The 20,205-nt window shown below is 41.8% G+C and overlaps 1 protein-coding gene across 2 annotated transcripts in view; it reads left to right on the top strand.

The window, feature by feature from the left end:
- arhgef28a (Rho guanine nucleotide exchange factor (GEF) 28a) overlaps positions 1-20,205 on the top strand; it is a 57,576-nt gene that overhangs the window by 11,365 nt on the left and 26,006 nt on the right. The window contains exons 3-15 of one of the 2 annotated variants that reach the window (XM_069673364.1): positions 959-1,103; positions 1,192-1,560; positions 5,679-5,868; positions 6,333-6,522; positions 6,905-6,974; positions 9,283-9,329; positions 9,490-9,562; positions 13,554-13,669; positions 13,774-14,042; positions 14,843-15,026; positions 15,145-15,256; positions 18,356-18,398; positions 19,093-19,197. In XM_069673364.1, coding sequence (XP_069529465.1) covers positions 959-1,103; positions 1,192-1,560; positions 5,679-5,868; positions 6,333-6,522; positions 6,905-6,974; positions 9,283-9,329; positions 9,490-9,562; positions 13,554-13,669; positions 13,774-14,042; positions 14,843-15,026; positions 15,145-15,256; positions 18,356-18,398; positions 19,093-19,197 — 1,913 coding nt within the window. Of the gene's footprint in view, positions 1-958; positions 1,104-1,191; positions 1,561-5,678; positions 5,869-6,332; positions 6,523-6,904; positions 6,975-9,282; positions 9,354-9,489; positions 9,563-13,553; positions 13,670-13,773; positions 14,043-14,842; positions 15,027-15,144; positions 15,257-18,355; positions 18,399-19,092; positions 19,198-20,205 lie in introns of both variants that reach the window. The other variant, XM_069673363.1, reaches the window with a different exon arrangement.

The raw sequence follows: 20,205 nt of genomic DNA, 5'->3' as shown, positions 1-20,205 counted from the left end.
AAGTGCAGCCTCACAGCCGCCAGCATGTCTGTAGACTCGTCTTGTTTATTGATAATAATGTGGCTCATATTTAATCCATACACAGTCTAAACTGTAATTATCAACTGTTTATGCTTTGGTTACTTGTATTTGGCTGCTTTCCCACTAAAAGGTCTCGGGACTCAGTCGGAAGAATCTAGAAAACGGAGCACTGGGCGGCTGGAGAAGAAATGGTTACAAAGTTCAAATCAAGGCCCTAAAAATAGATTCAAACATGATTGATGCCTCCGCTTTAAGTATTAACAATGAGGATGAATTAAGGACAGCCTCATAAATCACCAGATAAAACCCCAAGCTGAGGACAAGAAAACAGTAGATAAGGATATTGCACAAGTATGGAACTTCAAGTATGTGTTCCCTCTCGACTTTGCAAGATACACTAAGAGCTAATCCTCTTTTAAAGGGCGGGAAAATAATACTTTTTGTGGTGGTCTCCGGCAAGTAAAACAAATGTACTTGATTGGACATTCCTGCATCAGGGGCTGTAAAGCTGAATATCTTGATGTCTGTGTTTGGGATCTTATTAAAATCTTTCTGCTTCTCTCTCCCTCCATGTTCAGTCGATCGCAGACCCTCGTGAGAGTTCTGGGTGTCTTTGAGGTGATGCATGAGTGAACACAGTTTACATGAGGTCAATGAAAAAAAACAAGGTCAACCTAACAGAAATAATGAATCTCATTATGAAGGTGGATCATGAAGTAGACGCTCAGCGGGGTGCAGCTCACTCCCGTCGTGAGAAAATAACTGGTCTGTCTTTCTTTCTTCTTTTCTCTGCCTGATTTTGCTCTTTCCATCGAAGTTGTCAGCAGGGTGAAACATTTTTCCTGTGAAGAAGACTTTTTATTCAGCCCCTCGTAAGAATTTCCACCACGAATTGGAGCCATTGCAATTTTATAATCCAGCACATTTCTCATTTCAGGGTCAGGTGGAGGCCAATGTAACGTTACAAGCAAAGGCTCCTGAAGACGCAGAGTTTTATGTCGCACTTCAAGGCTCTGAGCTTACGCATGTGACGCCAGCAAAAAGAGGGGATGATGGCGTGACCCTTTGCTACACAGTTCCCGGTATGTCCTTAAATCAACTTCTTCAAATGCTTAGATTTAACTTTTTGTCCTTCATTGTCTCACTCACTCTTATCTTTCTCTCCAATAGGTCATTCCCTTGCAGAAGTTGTCTCTGTCACGTCTTACTTTTACGCACAAGACCAAGTTAAGCAGAATGAGGGTGAAACATCTCTTGAATACCTCGGGGACGTTGCCCAGGAAGCCGCAGAGTACCTGAGCATAAACAGAGAACAGCTTGAACCCCAGAGCTTCCTAGAAGTCCTGAAGAGGTTTTCCACGGGGGCGGTAAAAGCTGACGAGGAGTTTTCTGCAGGAGGATTTAACTGCGAAGAGGAGGACATGCAAAGTCCAGGTGATCACGAAGGTCTCAGGCAGCTGGATGAGAAGATCACACAGGCTATGGCCAACATGGATTACCCCCAGGAGTGGAGAGACCCGGACAGTCATCCTAAAGAAGGTAATGATTTAGGAAGTGAGAGTGTAGACCAGATGGGTCTGCATATTGTGCAGTATGAATCATTTAAACTACACAAACTAAACGAGTCCAACAGAAGAAAAGCACCAACAGTCAGGAGATCTGCATCCGTATGCATATGAGGATGTTTAGCCCCAAATCCTTCAGGCTTCATACACTTGTGCTCTGCTACTTCCTGTATCATCCACAGAGGTCAAATGTCAGGGTTTCCTCTCTGCTCGGCAGATATGAGGAAAACTTTTGGATGAGTTGCAAAAAGTTTGCATTTCTTCCAAAAGATGCTGTTGTTGCTGTTATGTACATCCTGCAGATGTTTTTTAACTGTTGGTTCACCCACATTTAAAACCACATATTTTGTGACTTTTCACAGTTCTGTTCTTATTTGCTGAGGTGTTTAGACGTCATATCTATTTTCATAGTGAAAGTTTCTTCGGTAGAAGGAAGCTAGCTGATCACACTGAGGTCTCTGGATTTCCCTGTGCAAAGGGGAACTGTTTCCTTAAAGACATGATTATGTTGAAATTTTCACCCTTAGCTGCATTATTCAGATAATGTCTTCCACAAGCAGATCATAAATTGCCCACATGAAATTGTATGTTTTTTAATGATAATAACATAATAAGTATGTGTTGATATTTTTGCTCAGACTTATTGCCAGATCAAGAGCTAGCTAGTCAAAGTTAGCTAACAAAGCAATGTTAGCTAAAAGACCAATGTTAGCTAAAAAGTCAATTTAATCTAGAATCTTGTTAGCTAATAAGCCAATGTAAGCTAGCGAAGTAATGTTAGCTAGCAAGCCAAGGTTAGCTAGAAAGCCAATCTAATGTAGACTCTTGTTAGCTAATGAGCCCATGTAAGCTAGCAAAGCAAGGTTAGCTAGCAAGCCAATGTAAGGTAGCAAGCCAATGTTAGCTAGAAAGCCAATGTAATGTAGAATCTTGTTTGCTAATAAACCAATGTAAGCTAGCGAAGTAATGTTAGCTAGCAAGGCAATGTTAGCTAGAAAGCCAATGTAAGCTAGCAAGGCAATGTAATGTAGAATCTTGTTTGCTAATAAGCCAATGTAAGCTAGCGAAGTAATGTTAGCTAGAAAGCCAATGTAATGTAGAATCTTGTTAGCTAATAAGCCCATGTAAGATAGCAAAGCAATGTTAGCTAGCAAGCCAATGTAATGTAGACTCTTGTTAGCTAATAAGCCAATAAAAGCTAACAAAGTAATGTTAGCTAGAAAGCCAATGTAATGTAGAATCTTGTTAGCTAATAAGCCAATAAAAGCTAACAAAGTAATGTTAGCTAGCAAGCCAATGTGAGCTAAAAAGCCAATGTTGGTTTGCCAAAATGTAGGGCAATTCAATTATAATGTAATACTTTTTTTTAAATAGTTGTAATCAAAGCATATATCTGAAAAATTGTGGTAACACACAGTTGACACGTCTTCCACAGTAAATACTGTGTTTGACAAAAGCAACTGAAGTTGAGAAAAGATCCCTTAAAAATCAAACCTCAGCCTTCTCAAAACTTAAAACTGAAACTGTGTTGTTTATTTGTGAGCGCTGCCCCTTTAAAGAAAAACAATATGAATCCCTTAGCTTAATATCATTGCAGTGGTGTTTTGGTGTTAAGTAGATTGAAAAAAAACCAGCATGAGATCTGACTGTACAGCCAAACTCTTTCATCACATGATGTTCAGGACCAGCCAGCCAGCCGGGCAGAAGCCTGTGTTCTCCAAAGACGGAGCAATTACTGCCATTATTCCTCTCCAGTCAGATTAGAGTTGTCTTGCAGACCTCTGTGTCTATTAAATCAACTCCCACAATCCTCCTCTGCACTGCACCCACACTAGTTGTTTCTGGCATCTGGCTTTTTTTTTTTATTATGATGATTCATTATTCGAAAGCATTGACGTCTCTCCTTTTTGTTAGGAATTGACAGTGAAACACTCACAGCTGCCAAGATGTTCTATATTGAACATAGGTGCAGTTTTAAGATGAAAGTTTAGCTGGTGCAGTTTATTGCCAGCTCACAATGTCAGACTGTTTTTTATGTAGCATGATAAGAAAAGGGAGGGCTAAAGGCTGCCTTTAATCTCATATTAAACGGTAGTACAGTTTGCATACAGGACTTGCTTAGGAAAAGCAAATGTCCATGCAAAACAAGGGCGAGGTGCACATGCAAAGCAGCTATCGGCCCCTTGTCCCTCTGCACACTATTTACTGGAATATGCGACAATGACATTCTTGTTTGTTGAACTTTGCTTGAAGAGCATGTTCAGCATTCACTCCTCTCAGTCGGATGAAACTGGGTCACAATTAGCGGCGCCATTGTGAGGGGTGACGAGGCATTTCGGATCATCTCAGGGCTCCGGCAACAAGTTGGAGGGCGAAGAGGAAATAAGATTGAATTCTTCTGCACGTTGTTTGTGGGTTCGTAAAGATAGCGCCATGGCAACTTGCAGATAAAGTACCTCTCCAAAACAGTCTTTCATGTTGTGCTTACAGACAACAAGGGCGTGTATGGAGGATTTGTACCCTGTACCCGCCCTGTGCTGCTGCATCCCATTAGCCCAGATATTTAATGTAGAAGCATCATCGCAGCGAATCTGGATTGTTTATATGCCCTTATATTTCTTGTTGCTACTCCCTCATGCTCCTGTGCACTCGAGGCAAAAGGCAGCAGCTGATGTGAAGCAGGTGTTGGCATCCAGTTTTTCTACGTATTCATTGATTCATTGGCAGACTTTACGTAACCCAGAGACCCTTCATCTGCAATGTTTACTACTGATTTACATTCCATACACATGCAGCAGATTATGTGTACATCCACGCTGAGTGGAGAGAGCGTGTGTAGAATGCAACACTGTGATCGATTGGAAGGTTGATATAAAAGTTTACATGAGGGGAAGTTTAGTATGGCATGAGCAATACTTGATTTTTGAGGCTTATGCTTGTATCGGTATTTGGGAGATTTTGATTAAGACTTTGGTTGATAGTAATTGCTTTTTAACATATAACAGAAACTAGACTTTTAAAGAGTTGTAGCTGAGGTACCTAGTTGGCAATATTAATAATAATAAAAACTGCAAATTCTTAATAATCATTCATAAGCTTATATCAGCCTGGCTCTGATTTACACTGCTAGTATGGTCATAGTTTGTTCTAGAGCTCGACTGATATGGGATGTTTTAAGCTGCTACTAATTTTAGAAGGCAAAAAAATCCTCCCTTACCAATATGGCGGCCGCTATCATGAATTTTTCTACGTGGATAGTTGACTTTGCAAAGGTACTCAAAGGAATGCTTTCTTAAGCAAATAAATGTATTTAAAGTGGTAATCTCCAATATCTCAGTTTTGTTCTCGTTGGCGACACCTGTGGTGATAAACGGTAATTACAGGAGCACACTTCCCAGATATCCAGACAGTGCTGCATGTGTGACGTCCACAGTTGACTCCGGTTGTAACTCTTGATTTTCCTCGCTGACGGTCGCTTTCCTTTTCAGACTGTTTGCTTCATCTGAGCGTCGAGTTTGTTTCTTTTTCTTTGGATTTTCACTTATTTTTGAAGTTGTATCTGTAGTCTGTAGATTACTGTTTACTCGCAACACTTGCAGAGAGTGGAAAAGCAGCCGCTTAGCTCCGCCTACCCTCTCTGGCAGACCAACCACTGCTGGATGATGGAAAACGCGTCACTAACTGGACACCCAGTCTGTAATACTGCAAATGCAAAGGCTTAGATAGTGACTTAACAGAAATTTATTTACATGAAAATCTTTCACATTATTACTTTAATAATCCCAGAATACATCTATGCTCATACTTACACATCTGTGATAGGCCTATATCGGCCAATAATATCCACTGGCTGATATATCCCTCAGGCGCTAGATTGGTCTTCTCACATGGAAATATTGTAGCATATATAAAGATGATTTAGTATTTAAGTTTATATTTTACCTTAAGAATTAAGATGTGCAAAAGCCTGAAATAAATGCTAACATTTGTATTTTTAATCAACAAAGTTCTGCCATTGATGTCAGGTAAAGGTGTGGTGTACAGTATGGCTCTAACTCATTCCTCTTTCATTCTTTGTGGGTCTCTCTCCAGCTGCTGAGCTTCAACCCAAAGAAACCCTCCTTCACCTCGCAGTTCGTTTGGGTTTGGTCCAACTCGCCCGTTTCTTGATCCACCAGCCGAGAGGTCAGAGGTTACTGACCTTACCCAATCGGGAGGGAGACACGCCCCTTCAGCTGGCTCAGAGGGACGGACAGCACGCCATGTTCCGGGTGCTGACAGCGTAAGGCCATGAGTTCATCTGTTGCCTAATCCTTACGCAATATAAGCTTGTATGTGTGGGAATGCTAGAGTTATGCATCAGGGCACTTAATGAAATAATACGTTTATGCACTTAAAATCATATGTTTCCAATTTAGTGTCACACAGGAACGCCTTTTATCGCTTCCTGGAAACCTTAAATCTATTTACGGTGTTTAAAGGCTTTCTGGAACCTGTGTTTAATCACAAGTGAAGCTCATGCTATCCGCTTTTATGATTTTAATAAACTGCTAGAAGCAACACATGATCCAAGAGCATGTGAGTCATAAGTAAAACACATTTATTAGCCCAGGGAAGCCCACCACTTCTTTGATAAGAGGTGACATGTACATACGAAACACCTCAGATGTGTTTAATGACACAGAAGGTCTTGCTCACTCAGCCTATTAGCTTTTTAATTGTTGGTGCTTTCCTTCTCCTCCTCAGTCCTCCTGGTCCTGTCGTCGGCCCCGGTCCAGGTGTGAGGTGCGTCTGGTCCGACAGCTCCTGCGTGCTGAGGTTCTGCCCCAGGACGAACTCCCTGACCCTGACTGTTCGGCAGACGCCCGGCAGCTGCCCTCAGGACGCCGTCATGATCCTGAGAGAGAGACTGGGAGAACAGAGCGTCAGTAAACAGGTAAGCGCAAACCACCTCCTTATTTCTATCACATTTACGGGGCAGAAGTGGCTAATAAATATCCCTGTGATAAACAGTGTCAAGATAAGGCAGGCTTGTGTAAACAGTGAGCCTTTGACTCTCACACCCTTTAACGTGCAGACATCTCGATGAGAGTTGAGCAAGTAACGGTGAACAAAATACTGCACCTATCACAGCTAGTAAATCACTGGGCATTAGAGGTGATATGGAAATTACAGACAGGTTGGGATGCAGTGATAGTAGACGATAACAAGGTAGTATGACGATATAAGTGATTGATATTATCATCTCTTGGTTATTTGGTGATTTGTTTCTGTAAGTTACAGAGTGACTGTTAACTTGAGATCTGTTTGTGTCCCAGATCAGGGAGCTCAAAGCGGACAGCGAGGAAGACAAAAAAGACAAAGATGAATTCATTCCAAATGATGGAGGTAAGATGCCTTGTTACATTTACTCAATGTGGTATAAAGTATCAAATTCATTCAAAAGTCAGCAGTTACAAGAGCTCGACAGATATACAGTATATCGTTTGGCCGATATGGTTCAATCATAGATATTTCGTCGTACATGTTTTGACTGAAGCCGGAGATATTCTTGCTTTTAACTATGCGTTTGCGTGCGCATGATGGCTGCCATGCGTTCCCTGCGTCTGTTTGGAGCGTCGGCTGTGCACGTCCTCAAACATTAACACTACACTCATGCAAGACGCAGTATGCACATGACCAGTAGGGGCAGTGTCGAGGCAGAGGGGATGTAACAGGGTCAACAAAGCAGTAGGGTCAACAAGGGCAGGAAGTTCTGAAGACAAGCCGATAGACCAAGTCCACATTTATCCACATCTGTACGATGTGTCATTGCCACTGCACAGCACATGCCTGTCAAAACAGCTGGAGACAGATAAGTTCCATTCTAGAAGTCGACGTGGAGAGAGCTGCAAAACTAAATGGAAACACATCCAGGACCGTTAAGTCCGTGCACGAGGAACATGTTGTAGAAACTGAGTGGGGACGGTGCTGACGGTGTGTTTGTCCACCGAACACACGAAAGCTGTGATCTCAGAATTGTCGTCATAGTAACCTCCTCAAGTCTCGCACTGTCTGTTGTTTACATCCTCCACATGTGGTAGTTGCATACGGCCTGAGCGGAAGGCTAAAAGTGAGTATATCTCCAGCGTTAGTAGATTACAATATGACAAGCACTGTGTGCAGCTGAGTAGCAGAGCATCACAGCGAGCAGACAGAGCTCCAATTGGTTGACAGTGTATAATAATGTTAAATGCGCTTTAATAACCTTATTTGTTTAAAACAGCTACATTCTGAGTGCATTTTTCTTTGTCATGTTGGTGCAAAATTGGTGCACAATCCTCTTAAAAAAGGTTTCTTTCATCCCAGCTATAAAATTAATGATCAATCAGCCGCCATAGTGGAAATCAGTGAATTTTCTCCTCTAAATTTGCTTTTCCTGTGGACTCCGGAAATCCTGTATCTGCCAGGCACTACCATTTAAAACCTTTATTTAAACTCCTCTGATTGTGAGGTTTAGTTTTCAGCGAGGCAGAGATGGCACGAAAAGCTGCGTCGCAACATCAAGTTTCTGAGCAGAAGTAAAAAAACCTGATTGCTGGAGCCGTAATCAAATTCAAATATGGTTCTTTTAATCAGCTGCTATCAAGTGTCTGTTTATCACAGGCGAGCTCCATCTAGGCACGTGCATTACCTGTGTTTTCCATCATGCGCCACTCATTAGCTGTCACATGGATGTGCCAGCTGTGAAACACGAGCTGCAAAAAACACAAACAAATGTCACAAACAGAGCCAAACACACACACAGCTGGTGACATAAGCGCGAGGAGATTCACAGATGTTTTCCTGTGCCTAAAGTATTAGTCCATCCAGAGAAATGATTAACAACAATTTGGAGAATCAGTTTATCTTCTAATTATTTATGGCTCAGCTTCTCAATGTTGATTTTCTCTGTTTTTCCTGAAAAAAAGCTTTCAGGAAAGCTTTCGGAGGACATTTTTCTTACACGTAATGTTCAACAGATTACCCAACAATAAAAGCAATCATTAGTTGCAGCCCTAGTATTGCCATCACACTCGTCTCTGCATGCACAAACAGCACTTACTTAATTTTCTGCGTGTTGCTGAGTTTACTGAAAGCTGTTGGAAAAGGAACCTCCACAGATCACCTTGAGCAAACATTCGTATTCTTAGACATCCATCACTTGCAGAAAACACGCCAGCATACGCCATAAAAGGAACCCTCTGCTTTACACATGTGTTTCCTCACAGAGCACAGGGAAGACTTTGGGGACAGATTGTTGTTTTTTCCTTGAGCGACCACAACCTACCTCCTTTATTCGTCATGCACACACACAAACATCTGCTAGCTCTCATTAACCTGTGGCTACTGTTTTTGGTAACCATAGCGAGAGATGGTGGCAGTATCGACTCGTAAAGGGAAGCAGGAAGTGTTCCTCAGTATTGACCTTAACCCTGTCCCGACTTCTGCAGCCGCCCATTAATCCTCTCGAAATAACAACTGCACAGTAGGGAGTATGTGCTCTTCCTCTGGACATGCTGCTTTGCATGAGCACAACATCTCATTGGCCAGCTTTTTTTTCCCATTCCTGGATAGTCGAGTCATATCCAGAGGACCTGACTGTCCTTAGGAGGAGGAGGCGAGGAGCTAGCGTGTCATGCATCAACTTCTGGTTAAATATTTTTATTTTGCACAGGCATCAGGAAGGAGCTCCGAGGGGAAGAGAACGGGCTGCTGGACAACGTGAGTTTACATACAGATATTTATGTGAGTCTCTGTGTTGTAAATGTTTACGATTTGCCTCTTAACTTCCTTGCGTGCAACCACGTGTGTGTCTGAGAGCATTAAAGTAAAAAACACTCCCTAAAAGTTTCCTCTATTTTTGTGTGTTTTTTTCTGGAAGATTTTTGAAGAGAAGCTTGTTCTGTCTTTGGATGACGACGATGATGAAGAAGAATACCTGTCCTCATTATCAGGTGGGTCTTCTATTCTTCTAATCCGTCAGTCTATTTTTATAACGAAGGAAAGGGAGAAGGAGTGATTTATTTGCTTAAGAATACCCAAAAGCAACATATCTGGAGCGTGCTACTGTTTTTATTTTAATATTTTGGCAATAATACTTTTGCATCTGGCTTTGATTTGTGGGTAGTTGAGTCACCTCCAGAGGACCTGATGTTGTGCCATCAACCCTTCCTGGGAGGAGGAGGAGGAGGAAGAGGGTGTTAGCATGTCATGCACTAACTTCTGGTTCATCATTTTTATTTTGGACAGGCATTCGCATAGGAGCTCCATGTGGCTTAGATAATAAAAGGATGGGTATTTCAACAGCATATTTGTGGCTGTGCTGAGCAGCAGGGTGTGGGAACGAGGCATTATAAGCTGGTTGGGGAGGCTTTCTCTTGTGACGCTGGCTCGATATGCAGAGCTCTGGTTTGGATCGCATCATAGGAAATCAATACACTTACTGCTTCACAAACACAAGTAAGGGTTCACGGCTGTCTGAGCTGTTTTGTTTGATTAAATGGATGTTTCATCATACTGGTAGTGCAGTAGTGGATCGCTACCCTTCCATAATAAAAGCCAATATTCCAATGTTGATACCAGTAATTAGCAGTGCATGCTTGTCAATGCACTGATCCACTAGCAAAATTAATTAGCCCCCAAAAATGTACTTGTTTCTTCTTTTCAAAAGTAGTCTTCAGCAATAATATATAATATGTCTGCCGTTAGCAAATGCTGATTTAGAGTTGCAAAGAAGAAGTGAGAAGAACGATTTATCAGGAATCATGTAGGATAACAAACAGTTTGGTGCTAGCAGGAGTGGAATGCTAGCTAACAAGCAAATGTCAGCAGTGTTTTTCTACCACATTTTTAAAGGTTGTGATAAATAGCTAAGATAATTAAAAGTGGTAACGATACTATATAAAGCAGAGTTTTGTTAAAAATATCTGTTTCTACAATGCTTTGGCAGACACAGGATGTCACTCACAAGTTGAGCTGCTGCTAGCCTTACATTAGCTTGTTTCTAGGTTAGCGTTCCTTCGGTGTAGTGAGCCAATACAGCTGTTATTGTACAAGTATGGGAGTGATACTTATATATTGGCCAATAATCAAGTACCATGAAGAAAAAAAAGGTATTGATAATCCAATACTAAAATTTATTAGCCTTTCCCAAACAACTGCTGCTAGCATTTGCTAGCAGAGACGATTAAGTCATTCAAAGCTAGCAAAATGTCAGCAATAAATGTTTTCCCATCACATGTTTTGTAGCTGTATGTTTTAATATAAAGTTAAGATAATTATAAAGGTAGAAACACTCAATATAGCAGTTTTATAAGGGTTTCTTTATGTCGGATACAAGGGCGACGAGCTAGATGAGTTGCTGCTAACGTTAGCCTAGCTTGTTTCTAGGTTAGGATTCCTTCACTGTACAGAGGCAGGCCAATTAAAATCACAGCCACCATATCACATTCATCCAGGGTTAGTAGTATACAGCAGTAAAGAAATACGTAAATTAAAAGAAAACGTACATGTTTTATTGCGCTGCTATCAGAGGGGTACTCGGTATCAGACAAAAATCAAGTCTAGGTATCAGGAAGGGAAAATTTGTACCAGAACATTCCATCCACAATGATTTAGCCTAATGTCCAGGAATCTGCCCTGTCACTGGGACAAAGGCAGGAATGGGGTCAGACTCGTCCCACTCAAAAAACTCTGTCTGAGCTGGGAGATGCCTCCCCCCCCTCCTCTGGCCTGTCGCCCTGCCCTGCCATCCCCTCCCCCGACTCCCCTGGACGGGACAGTGGAGCTCTGTGCTTGAATTAAGAGGAGGGGGAATGTTAACAAGCTCAAATGTCGCAGGTTTACAAAAGCTGACATTTTAGGTGAGCCTCATGCATTAACCTTGAATTCTCTTTAACCACACGCGTGTCACACAAGCTAGTATATGAGCTTAGCTAGCGTAAACACTTCCCGGCTTGTAAAAACGTTTTAAGGAGGATGCTAAAGTGCTTCAGGTGTTGCCACAGTTACGGTGAATGCTAATTTCCTGTGTGTTGTTGTGAGAGAATGAAGAGATTGCTGTAAACTCTGGAGAGACCGCTGGAGCCTTTAAAGTCTGTGGTGCAAAGTTGTCTGAGTAATTGTTATTTTGAAATTATCCTAAGGGTCTGACTGGTTTCACTGACATGACTCAGCATTTGTCTGTTTTTGTTGGAGCGAGCCCCTGCTTCAATTAAGATTAAATCAAGATTTTTGATATCTGTGAGTTAAGCTGCATACACACACACTGACAAAAGTAACACAAGCTAGCAGACATGTAGATAAAACAATATAAACGCACTGAAAAGGATGAAATAAGTCCGCCTTGTTTGTTTGAGCTCCATGCAAAATTGTCTTCACTGTGTGAGAGCAGCAGAGAGGAAATGCCTCTGTGATGCCCAGGATTTCCCTTACATTAGCGCAGGCATGGCTGGGCCAGACATCAAAGTCTGGGTGGAAAGTGCACACAGAGCTATGAAAATGGCTTCTCATCAGGAGAGGTCATTTTCCACCACTCTTGTAAATACGCAATCATGCCAACCGTGGCACAAATAACTGTACATGTACTGGAAACATTTACTTTACTTAGCCAGTGTGCTTAGGGACAGTTTTAAGGTGCTTAACTTTAATTCATGCTGTGCTGTGCTTTGTTCTTTTAACTGCTTTATATAAATTTGACAGCTTTAGTTCCAGGTAAAGAGTTTTATTAATTTAATTTATTATTTATGTATCATTATAGATTCAGATACCCTACAGGAGTTAAAATTAGCTCCACATCGACCAGTTAAAACACTAAAATACTGCATACACATGTTAACTAGTTAATAATATAGATTAACAGAAAATAATAAATGTATCTTCTGTCACTTCATATTGATTTTGTTTGCCTTCCAAGAAAGGGTAACAAGACTGTTTCCTCAAAGGCAACAAGAGTCCACAGGCAAGCTATGTTAGCATGCTAACACACAAGTGGCAATGCTAACACAAAGACTAGCAAGTATTATTACAGTAAAGTTTCGCGTGTTAGCATGGCAACATTGGTTCTAACTAAACATAAAGTAAAGCTGAGGTTGTTGCAAGTGTTTTTTCTGGATTAAATATCAAATTATTTGACAAATTCATTAATTTTTTACTTTATGAATGGAGTAAGCATGCCTTCCCTGGAGCGTAGCGTTAGCCTAAAGTTGCTAAAAATACAGAAGATTCTGGACTCAAGAGTTTTAGGTGAAAATGATGACGGTTTAAAGAGTTCAAACTTAACCCAGGTGTAAAAATCCTAGTCTCCACTTTCTATTAATTCATTTTAAACAGAAGGTGTATATAAATATTACTAAGCAGACCTGGCTAATAAACGAGAGCGTAACTCAACACGTGTCAATAATCCATTTTTTCCCCAGTAAATTAGCCGACTGTTAACGTTAATATGTGGAGGTTCCTATGAAAACAAACCTTTAAAGGGCACACATGGAGCAGGTATGCAGTGTCTCATCACGTTTGCCTTTATTTACTCTAAGCCCATGACATTTAGGCGATGAAAGATCAATGAGTGATGATCCCAAATTACCGGCATGAAGGCTTATCAGAGCTTGAAGTTGAGAGAAGGTTTTGTTGTGTTTTTGTTGAGAAAAATCTGTTGTTTGGTTAAGATATCTGTGAGATCATGTTACTCCTAAAGCTGGTCTGTATTAAACCACATCTTTATCTGGCTGATGCTGGGGTGAATGATGGTAATAAAAATGGCTTCCCGCAGTGTTTTGTGACAGTCAATCATTTAGCAGGATAAAAACAAATTCCTTGGAGACTTCTTTAGTAGTTGTAGTGAAGCTTAACTTGGAAAAAGAATGGGAAACAAAGAGGAGTAATCTATTTGAATTATAATAAACTATACTGAAGCTATCCTGAGGTCCTTCTCTTTGTGTATCACAGTAAATGGGAACTCAATGCAGTCCAGTGGAATCCAGAACCAGTTCACCAAGTGTGCTTCGGATACTCTGCTCTCCATGATCGACAGCAGCGATCTGACCATCACACAGAAGACACAGGTCTTAAATCATTTCTCTTTTTAAACCCAAATTATCACATCATTTCTTCTGCTTTTCTTTTTTTAAAAAGGGGAATTTTTTCTTTTCTTCTGTTTTTACTTTAGGCGGAAGATGTCGACATCAAGTTCAGCGTCAGTGGCGTGACCAGCGGCAGCACAGGGACTGACGGCGGGTTCTGTGACGCGGTGGACTCAGACGATCTTCCTGCCACTGACACTCCTCCGCCATATTCAGAAGATTTCTGCCCTCCCTCTGTACCCTGCTCTCTTCCACTCTCACCTGCTGATCAGGCCCTCGCCAGGCTGAACCGTCCCGCCTTCTCTGAACCGACGGATCAGAGAGAGAGTCCTCCCATGGAGACATGTGACCTCAGGTATTACAGGGAAATTCCAGTATTTCTAAACTTGTTTTACACATTTTTTTTTCAATGATTTAAAGGTACAATAAGTTTTTTGAATTGCTCCAGTAGATCGCTCCAGCTGGCTGCCACAAAACAGGCTGTAATGGCTGCTATGTAATCCTTTGGGGCAATTGCACACTGTCAAAGTACATCCACCAATGTGCTTGTTTTGCCACTGAGAGGATCAAATTGTGTCTGACAACATTCAGGAAGAGAGAGGTTTTTTTTTGGTTCGGAAGGGAACAGCTATTTATTGCTCTTTTCTAAGCCACCAGACTCCATTGACAAAATCAGTCATTTTAACCTTGCATAACACGAGAGTTGCTGGGCTTGCACTGCCTCGAACGAGTTTGTTTATGTTATCATGTGACTTTTAATACTTAGCTAGATCCAATACAAATCTTTCTTACATACAAAAACACAAAAACATTATAATTGGTATAATATCGTGGCAGCAATAGATGAGAAACTCCAGTGTTCTGTAAGGTAAGGTAAAAACGCAGATTTTATCAATGGAGTCTGGTGGGTTTGAAAAGCACAGAGTAATGGCGGTTTCTGAGCCTTTCAGTGGCAAAAACAAACACTTTTAGTAGATGTACTTTCTTACTGGAATTATGTTACAGTTATGACAGCATTTTGTCCAGAACTTTTTGTACCTTAATTAGTTATTTAGACCCATAATTATGTAAAATAGGCCTAGGTTTAGAAGAAATCCCATTCTCAGTTTTCTGATGTGTCGCTTTGTTTTTTCAACTGGTCATTCATTCATCCAGTCCCAGTCTAGTGGCTTTGGAAGTGGACAGTGAAGAGGACAGCCCTGAGCCAAAGCCTCCACTTTTCCCGCTCTCACCAGATGTTGAGAAAAGTGAAAACAAAAGGGAAACCTGTCATCCATCCCCTGACCTTACTTGCACTCGCAGCCAATCTGCTTCCTCAGCATGTGAACCCACGACGAAAGTAAAAAATATACTGCTCTTACTTACGCACTTTCACCAAATACTTTCACTTCTCTTTTTATGGTGAGAAGTTCTTTGAATCCTGTTTGTATTCTGAATTTATTCTTCTCCTTACCCAGGATATGGGTGACTTTGGGATTCGACTGCGTTCATACTCCTACTCTTCCCCTAAGATCAGTTTGCGCCCTGCTCGTTTTGCCCGGGAGAACCACACTTCAGATACCAGCCCTGGTCAGTATCACTGTGACTGTTCAATCTCACATTATAAGAAATATAGTCTTATGTGTCACTAACATTTCCATGAACTAACTTGTTTGTTGTGTTACTAATAGGGAAGTCTCACCACTTGGTTGTTGCAGGAGCTCACTTTTTAACTTTATGCTAATTTGAATCCACCTTTTAACTGTAGATAGCCTCACTACTAATGCAAAGTGCAGTCAACTCCCAGTAAAAAGATGTTATAAAAGTCGCAGTCTGTTATTTCAACACATTGAAAACACACAAATTACAGGCTAACATTAGTTTTCAGCATGTTAAGTTTGCAGTCCTGCTAGCTACAGGTGTGGTAGCTAGCAGCTTACATTAACGTAGATTGTTTTGAGGTTAGCGGCTGCACTGGCGATCATGACGTCCTGGCAGAGCATTAGCTATCTTATAGAGCCATCGTCTGGTTAAAATACCATAACAAAATAAAATACCTCTGCATTTTATACTGGTATATTGGTCGCACCGGTGTATAGGATGCAGTACACTTTTTAGATGGAAAAAATGTATTAAAAGTGAGTCTTATACACCGAATTTTATGGTAATAGTTCCACATTTTGAGAGGTATGCCCAATCCTTTTTTTTCCGAAGTTTTAGATAAAATTATCTCTGATCAATACGAGGCCAAAGCGAGCAGATGTTAGCTTAGCTTAGCATAAAGACTGGAAACAGGGGGAAACAGCTAGCCTACCAGGGGCTATAAAGCTCACTGATTAACACTTTTATTTTTTTGTTGAACAACATTTTTAAAACTACAAGTTTTGGTTGAACAGAGGATTAGGCTGTACCATTTCTCGGACGGGGAGCAGTGTCTTCCTGGAGTTTTGTCATCAGGCCTGGCTAAGATGTCTAAAGCATATAACACCCAACAAAAACACGAAAATGTCTCACAGTTTTCAAATACAACAGGATTCTAGCTTTGCCTTCTAAAATATTCACCATGTGCCTGCACCATAGTGATTTTTGAAAGCTCTCATTTCGGAGTTGACTGTACGAGGTGATAGTTTGTAGCAGATGTGTTAGCAGCCCTCTGTCCACTGTGCCCTGTAGATGCCGTGCTCCACAGTGTCAGCCACAGCCGATCTCTCCTTCAGGCCCTCTCTCTGTCTAAATCTCTGTCTCTGCTCCACCCTGGTAGTAAGTACTGGACGCCTGCAGCCGTCACACTACGGCCCAGCATGGCCAGCACGCCGCTGTCAGTGTCGCTGCTTCCTGTGTGTGATTCGAGAGACTAATAATAAAGCTGTAATAACCTTGGCTTGGGTTTGCACGCATGTCTGTATGTTGCTTTCATCTGAATGGCAGTGGTGGTGCAAGAAAAACATTTCCATGATGCACATTTGCAGCCTGGTGACGGATGCGACGTGTCTGTGAGGGTTTGTGTCTGTCTGTGCTGCTTTAATTGTTCACGTACTTGTGCTTCATCGCTGTTAATTTGCATATGAATTGTGGTTGCACTCAGATGCTCTTATATGAACCTGTTCAGATGACAAACAGCTCCTCTGGCATGTAAATGAAACCTCACAAGCTTCCTCTTATGCTACATGAAATGTGTGAAATATTCACTCTGAGGAACAAACATAGGAAGCTTAAAGAGCCGCTGCAGTCATGCTTTATACATATAAAATGCTCTGCTTGAAGTAATAAATTGTGTCTGATATGTTTTTTCTGCAAATTTAATTACATTGAAAAAATCCTCCTTCTCCCTCATCAAAAATTCCTGAATCTGCATAGGCTCCGCCCACTACGCAAATTTCCAACCACCCCTTCTGTTGCAAAAACAAAACACGTCTCTGCCATCGTTCAGTGGCAACTAGTGGAAACTTAGCTAGCTTGAAATGTAGTAATTAGCAGTAGTAACGTTAACGTTAGTAGTCAGTAGTGAGTTTGCAAAAATGACGACGGTTACAGCTGGCTTGCACATCGCCGAAGTGGTTGCCATAGGTTACACATAATGATATGCATAGTGTCACCCCGTCCATTAAAGGATAACTTTGGGATTTTTCAGCCTAGACCCTATTTTCCCACGTGTTTGTGTGTAAGTGACTCGTGGAGACAACAATTATTGAAATCGATCCAGTATTCAGGGAGGGAGCACCAGCCGGCAGCCGCGACATGAGATACAATGTAACTAAACGGGGCACCGCGCATACGCCAATATACAGCCACTTGTCGCTTGTTTTTGCTATTGACAGGCTCAGATCGTTACAATAAGTGTCTGACAACTCTGTGGCAGCCATGCTACTTTACCTGATGCTCTCTGTTGTTGTCCGTAACCAAGTCTCGCTCACGGAGAAGTCTTGCTCATGGAGAAGTCTCGCGCTGAAATCTCGTGCGAGACCGTAGTTGTTGTAGGAAGAAGGAGAGAGGAGTGAGAGAAGATGTATTGGAGTACAGTGTTGTCGGACACTTATTATAACGATCTGAGCCTGTCAGTAGCAAAAACAAGCGCTTTTGGTGGCTGTATATTGGCGTATGCGCGGTGCGACGTTTAGTTACATTGTATCTCATATCGCGGCTGCCGGCCGGTGCTCCCTCCCTGAATACTGGATCGATTTCAGTAATTGTTGTCTCCACTAGTCACTTACACACAAACACATGGGAAAATAAGGTCTAGGTTGAAACATCCCGAAGTTATCCTTTAACGGGATTGGCTCCTTAGGTTTGTGACGTCTCAAACCTGCCAATCTGAAAACGTGTTGTTCAGCCTGTCCTTGGTACACTGCAGTTTAAAAGCAGACAGGCCCAGCCATGGAGGTGACTGCTGATGTTGTCCCTGATATGTCTTGTAGCAAATGAGAAACACCACACGGAGATGTTTACAAGTTAAACACTTGATTCTCACTGGAGGGGGTCTTTAACTTTTAACTTTGGACTGTTATAGTCTGATTGAATGTGTGAAAATGATTGAAATTTGTGCTGCCTGACTTTTTGTTATGTGGATCTTTCTTTTAGTTTTTGTGCATATTTGCTGCAGCAGTTTCTTTTCGTGCCAATTTCAAATGAGTTGTCAGGTACCTGAATGATTAGTTTAACCACACTTCTCCTCATTCTTTATGTCTGCAGAGCAAAAAGCCACGAGTATAACCGAGCAGTCGCATGAAAAAAGGTATTTATGCTTCATTTTTTTATTTCTTTGAGTGCTATTTTGATTACAGTGTATTTCTTCTACTTCCCTTTAAGTGTAGTGTTTCTCTGTCCTACACTCATTTGAGCCTTCGCTCTTACCTCAGTGCCAGGAGCAGCATATGTGGTTCCTCTGTGAAGTTTGCTGCTGTCTTTTGTTCTCTTGAAGCAGAGCTGGTTTAATGTACTGCTGGTGTTTTGATCCTCCTTCTTTTGTAGTGATTGCACAGGTCAGGCTGTATCAGTGTGAGCTACTTACAGCCCTGGTTTTGTCACGCACATTGCCTTTGATCTGACCATCGTTTACACTCTCATTTTATCCAATTGTAGCTGTAATTTTGTAGCTTATTTTCAGATGTTATCGTCTGCATCTTATCACAATGCATAATGAATGTACCGCATGTTACAGTGCACTGGCAAATTACTTTTTAAATGCAGAATCTCATATAAAAAAGTGACTCTGCTCTAAGAATCATTTTGCCAACTCATGTATAAATACTGTGCCACACTTCAGTAGCTCCCCCTAGTGGCAGATAAGGGACCAAATCAGGTTTTAAAAGAAGTGTAAAGTCATTATTTCTTGTGAAAACACAAGAAATTTCCATCTTTAATATGAGTCGTCTCATTAGATTAAACCCTCAGTGTGTGTGTCCGTGTGTGTGCGCTGTTCTCCACAGGGAGGTTAGCTTCCGTAAGCGCGCCCAGTCAGCTGACGATGACGAGGGCAGCATGGAGCTGACAGAGTCCCTCCAACATCTGACCCTGTCAGAGTTCCTCAAAGAGTATGTGGAGGGTCGCCCCGAAAGTCCTTAACCTTCGTCTTAAACCGACTAACCCGAACCCGAACTTACAGCACGTCTCGCAGCTGACAGTAGACTACATCCTCCTCTCCTCTGCTGTCTCCTGTTCTTATTTCCTCTCCTTCCCTTTCTTTTCTTCTCCTCTCCTCCCATCTCCGCTTCTCTGTCTCTCCTCATCTCTCCTCCATCTGCTGTCCTTATTTCCTCTCCTTTCCTCTCATCGTTTCCTTCCCTGTAGTCTTGTGTGGTCTCATCTCTTACCTCCTTGTTCTATCTCCTTTCTTCTCTGGTTTCCTCTCCCCTTCTCCTCCTTTCTCCTGTCCTTATGTCCCCTCCTTCCCACTCATTGTTCCCTTCCCTCTGGTCTTGTGTCGTCTCATCTCTTCCCTCCTTGTTCTATCTCCTTTCTTCTCTGGTTTCCTCTCCCCTTCTCCTCCCATCTCCCCTTTTCTGTCTTTCCTCATCTCTTCTCCTTCTGTCCTGCTCTCCTCTTCTCATTTGTCTTCTGTCTTCTCCTTGTTTTCTTTACTTGTGTCTTCCCTCCTAATTTATGTCTCTGCCTGAACTATTTTCCTCTCTTTGTTTCCCCTCCTCTCCTTCGCTTGTTTCCTACACTCTCTATCTCCTCTCCTCTTTTCCTCTCCTCTGCTCTTGCCTTCGCCTTCACCTCTTTGAGTGTCATCATATTCTCCCCCCTCCTCGCCTTTCCTTGTTTCCTTTTCTCTTCTCCTCATTTCCTCTCCTCTGCTAGAAGTTTTAACAACATTGATCACGTCCGTCTTTGTCGATCTGCATGTATCTGCCCTCTAACAGCTTTTTCTTTCACAGCACAGAGCGGCAGAGAATGAACGCACATTTTTGTCTAACAACTTTTCATTGCAGTTGCTTCCATAACATTTAATGGAACTGGGTGTGACAGTTTGAAGTTACGACAGTCACGTTTTATGCTTGTGACTGCACCCACACAAGCCTGTCACTCTTAGTTTTCCT

The sequence above is a fragment of the Semicossyphus pulcher genome, unplaced genomic scaffold, assembly GCF_022749685.1.
Source record: "Semicossyphus pulcher isolate SPU_LCO1_2020_fin unplaced genomic scaffold, fSemPul1.0.p SCAF_22, whole genome shotgun sequence".
In the NCBI taxonomy this organism is placed as follows: Eukaryota; Metazoa; Chordata; class Actinopteri; order Labriformes; family Labridae; genus Semicossyphus; species Semicossyphus pulcher.
This window is presented reverse-complemented; position numbering and strand designations above follow the sequence as displayed.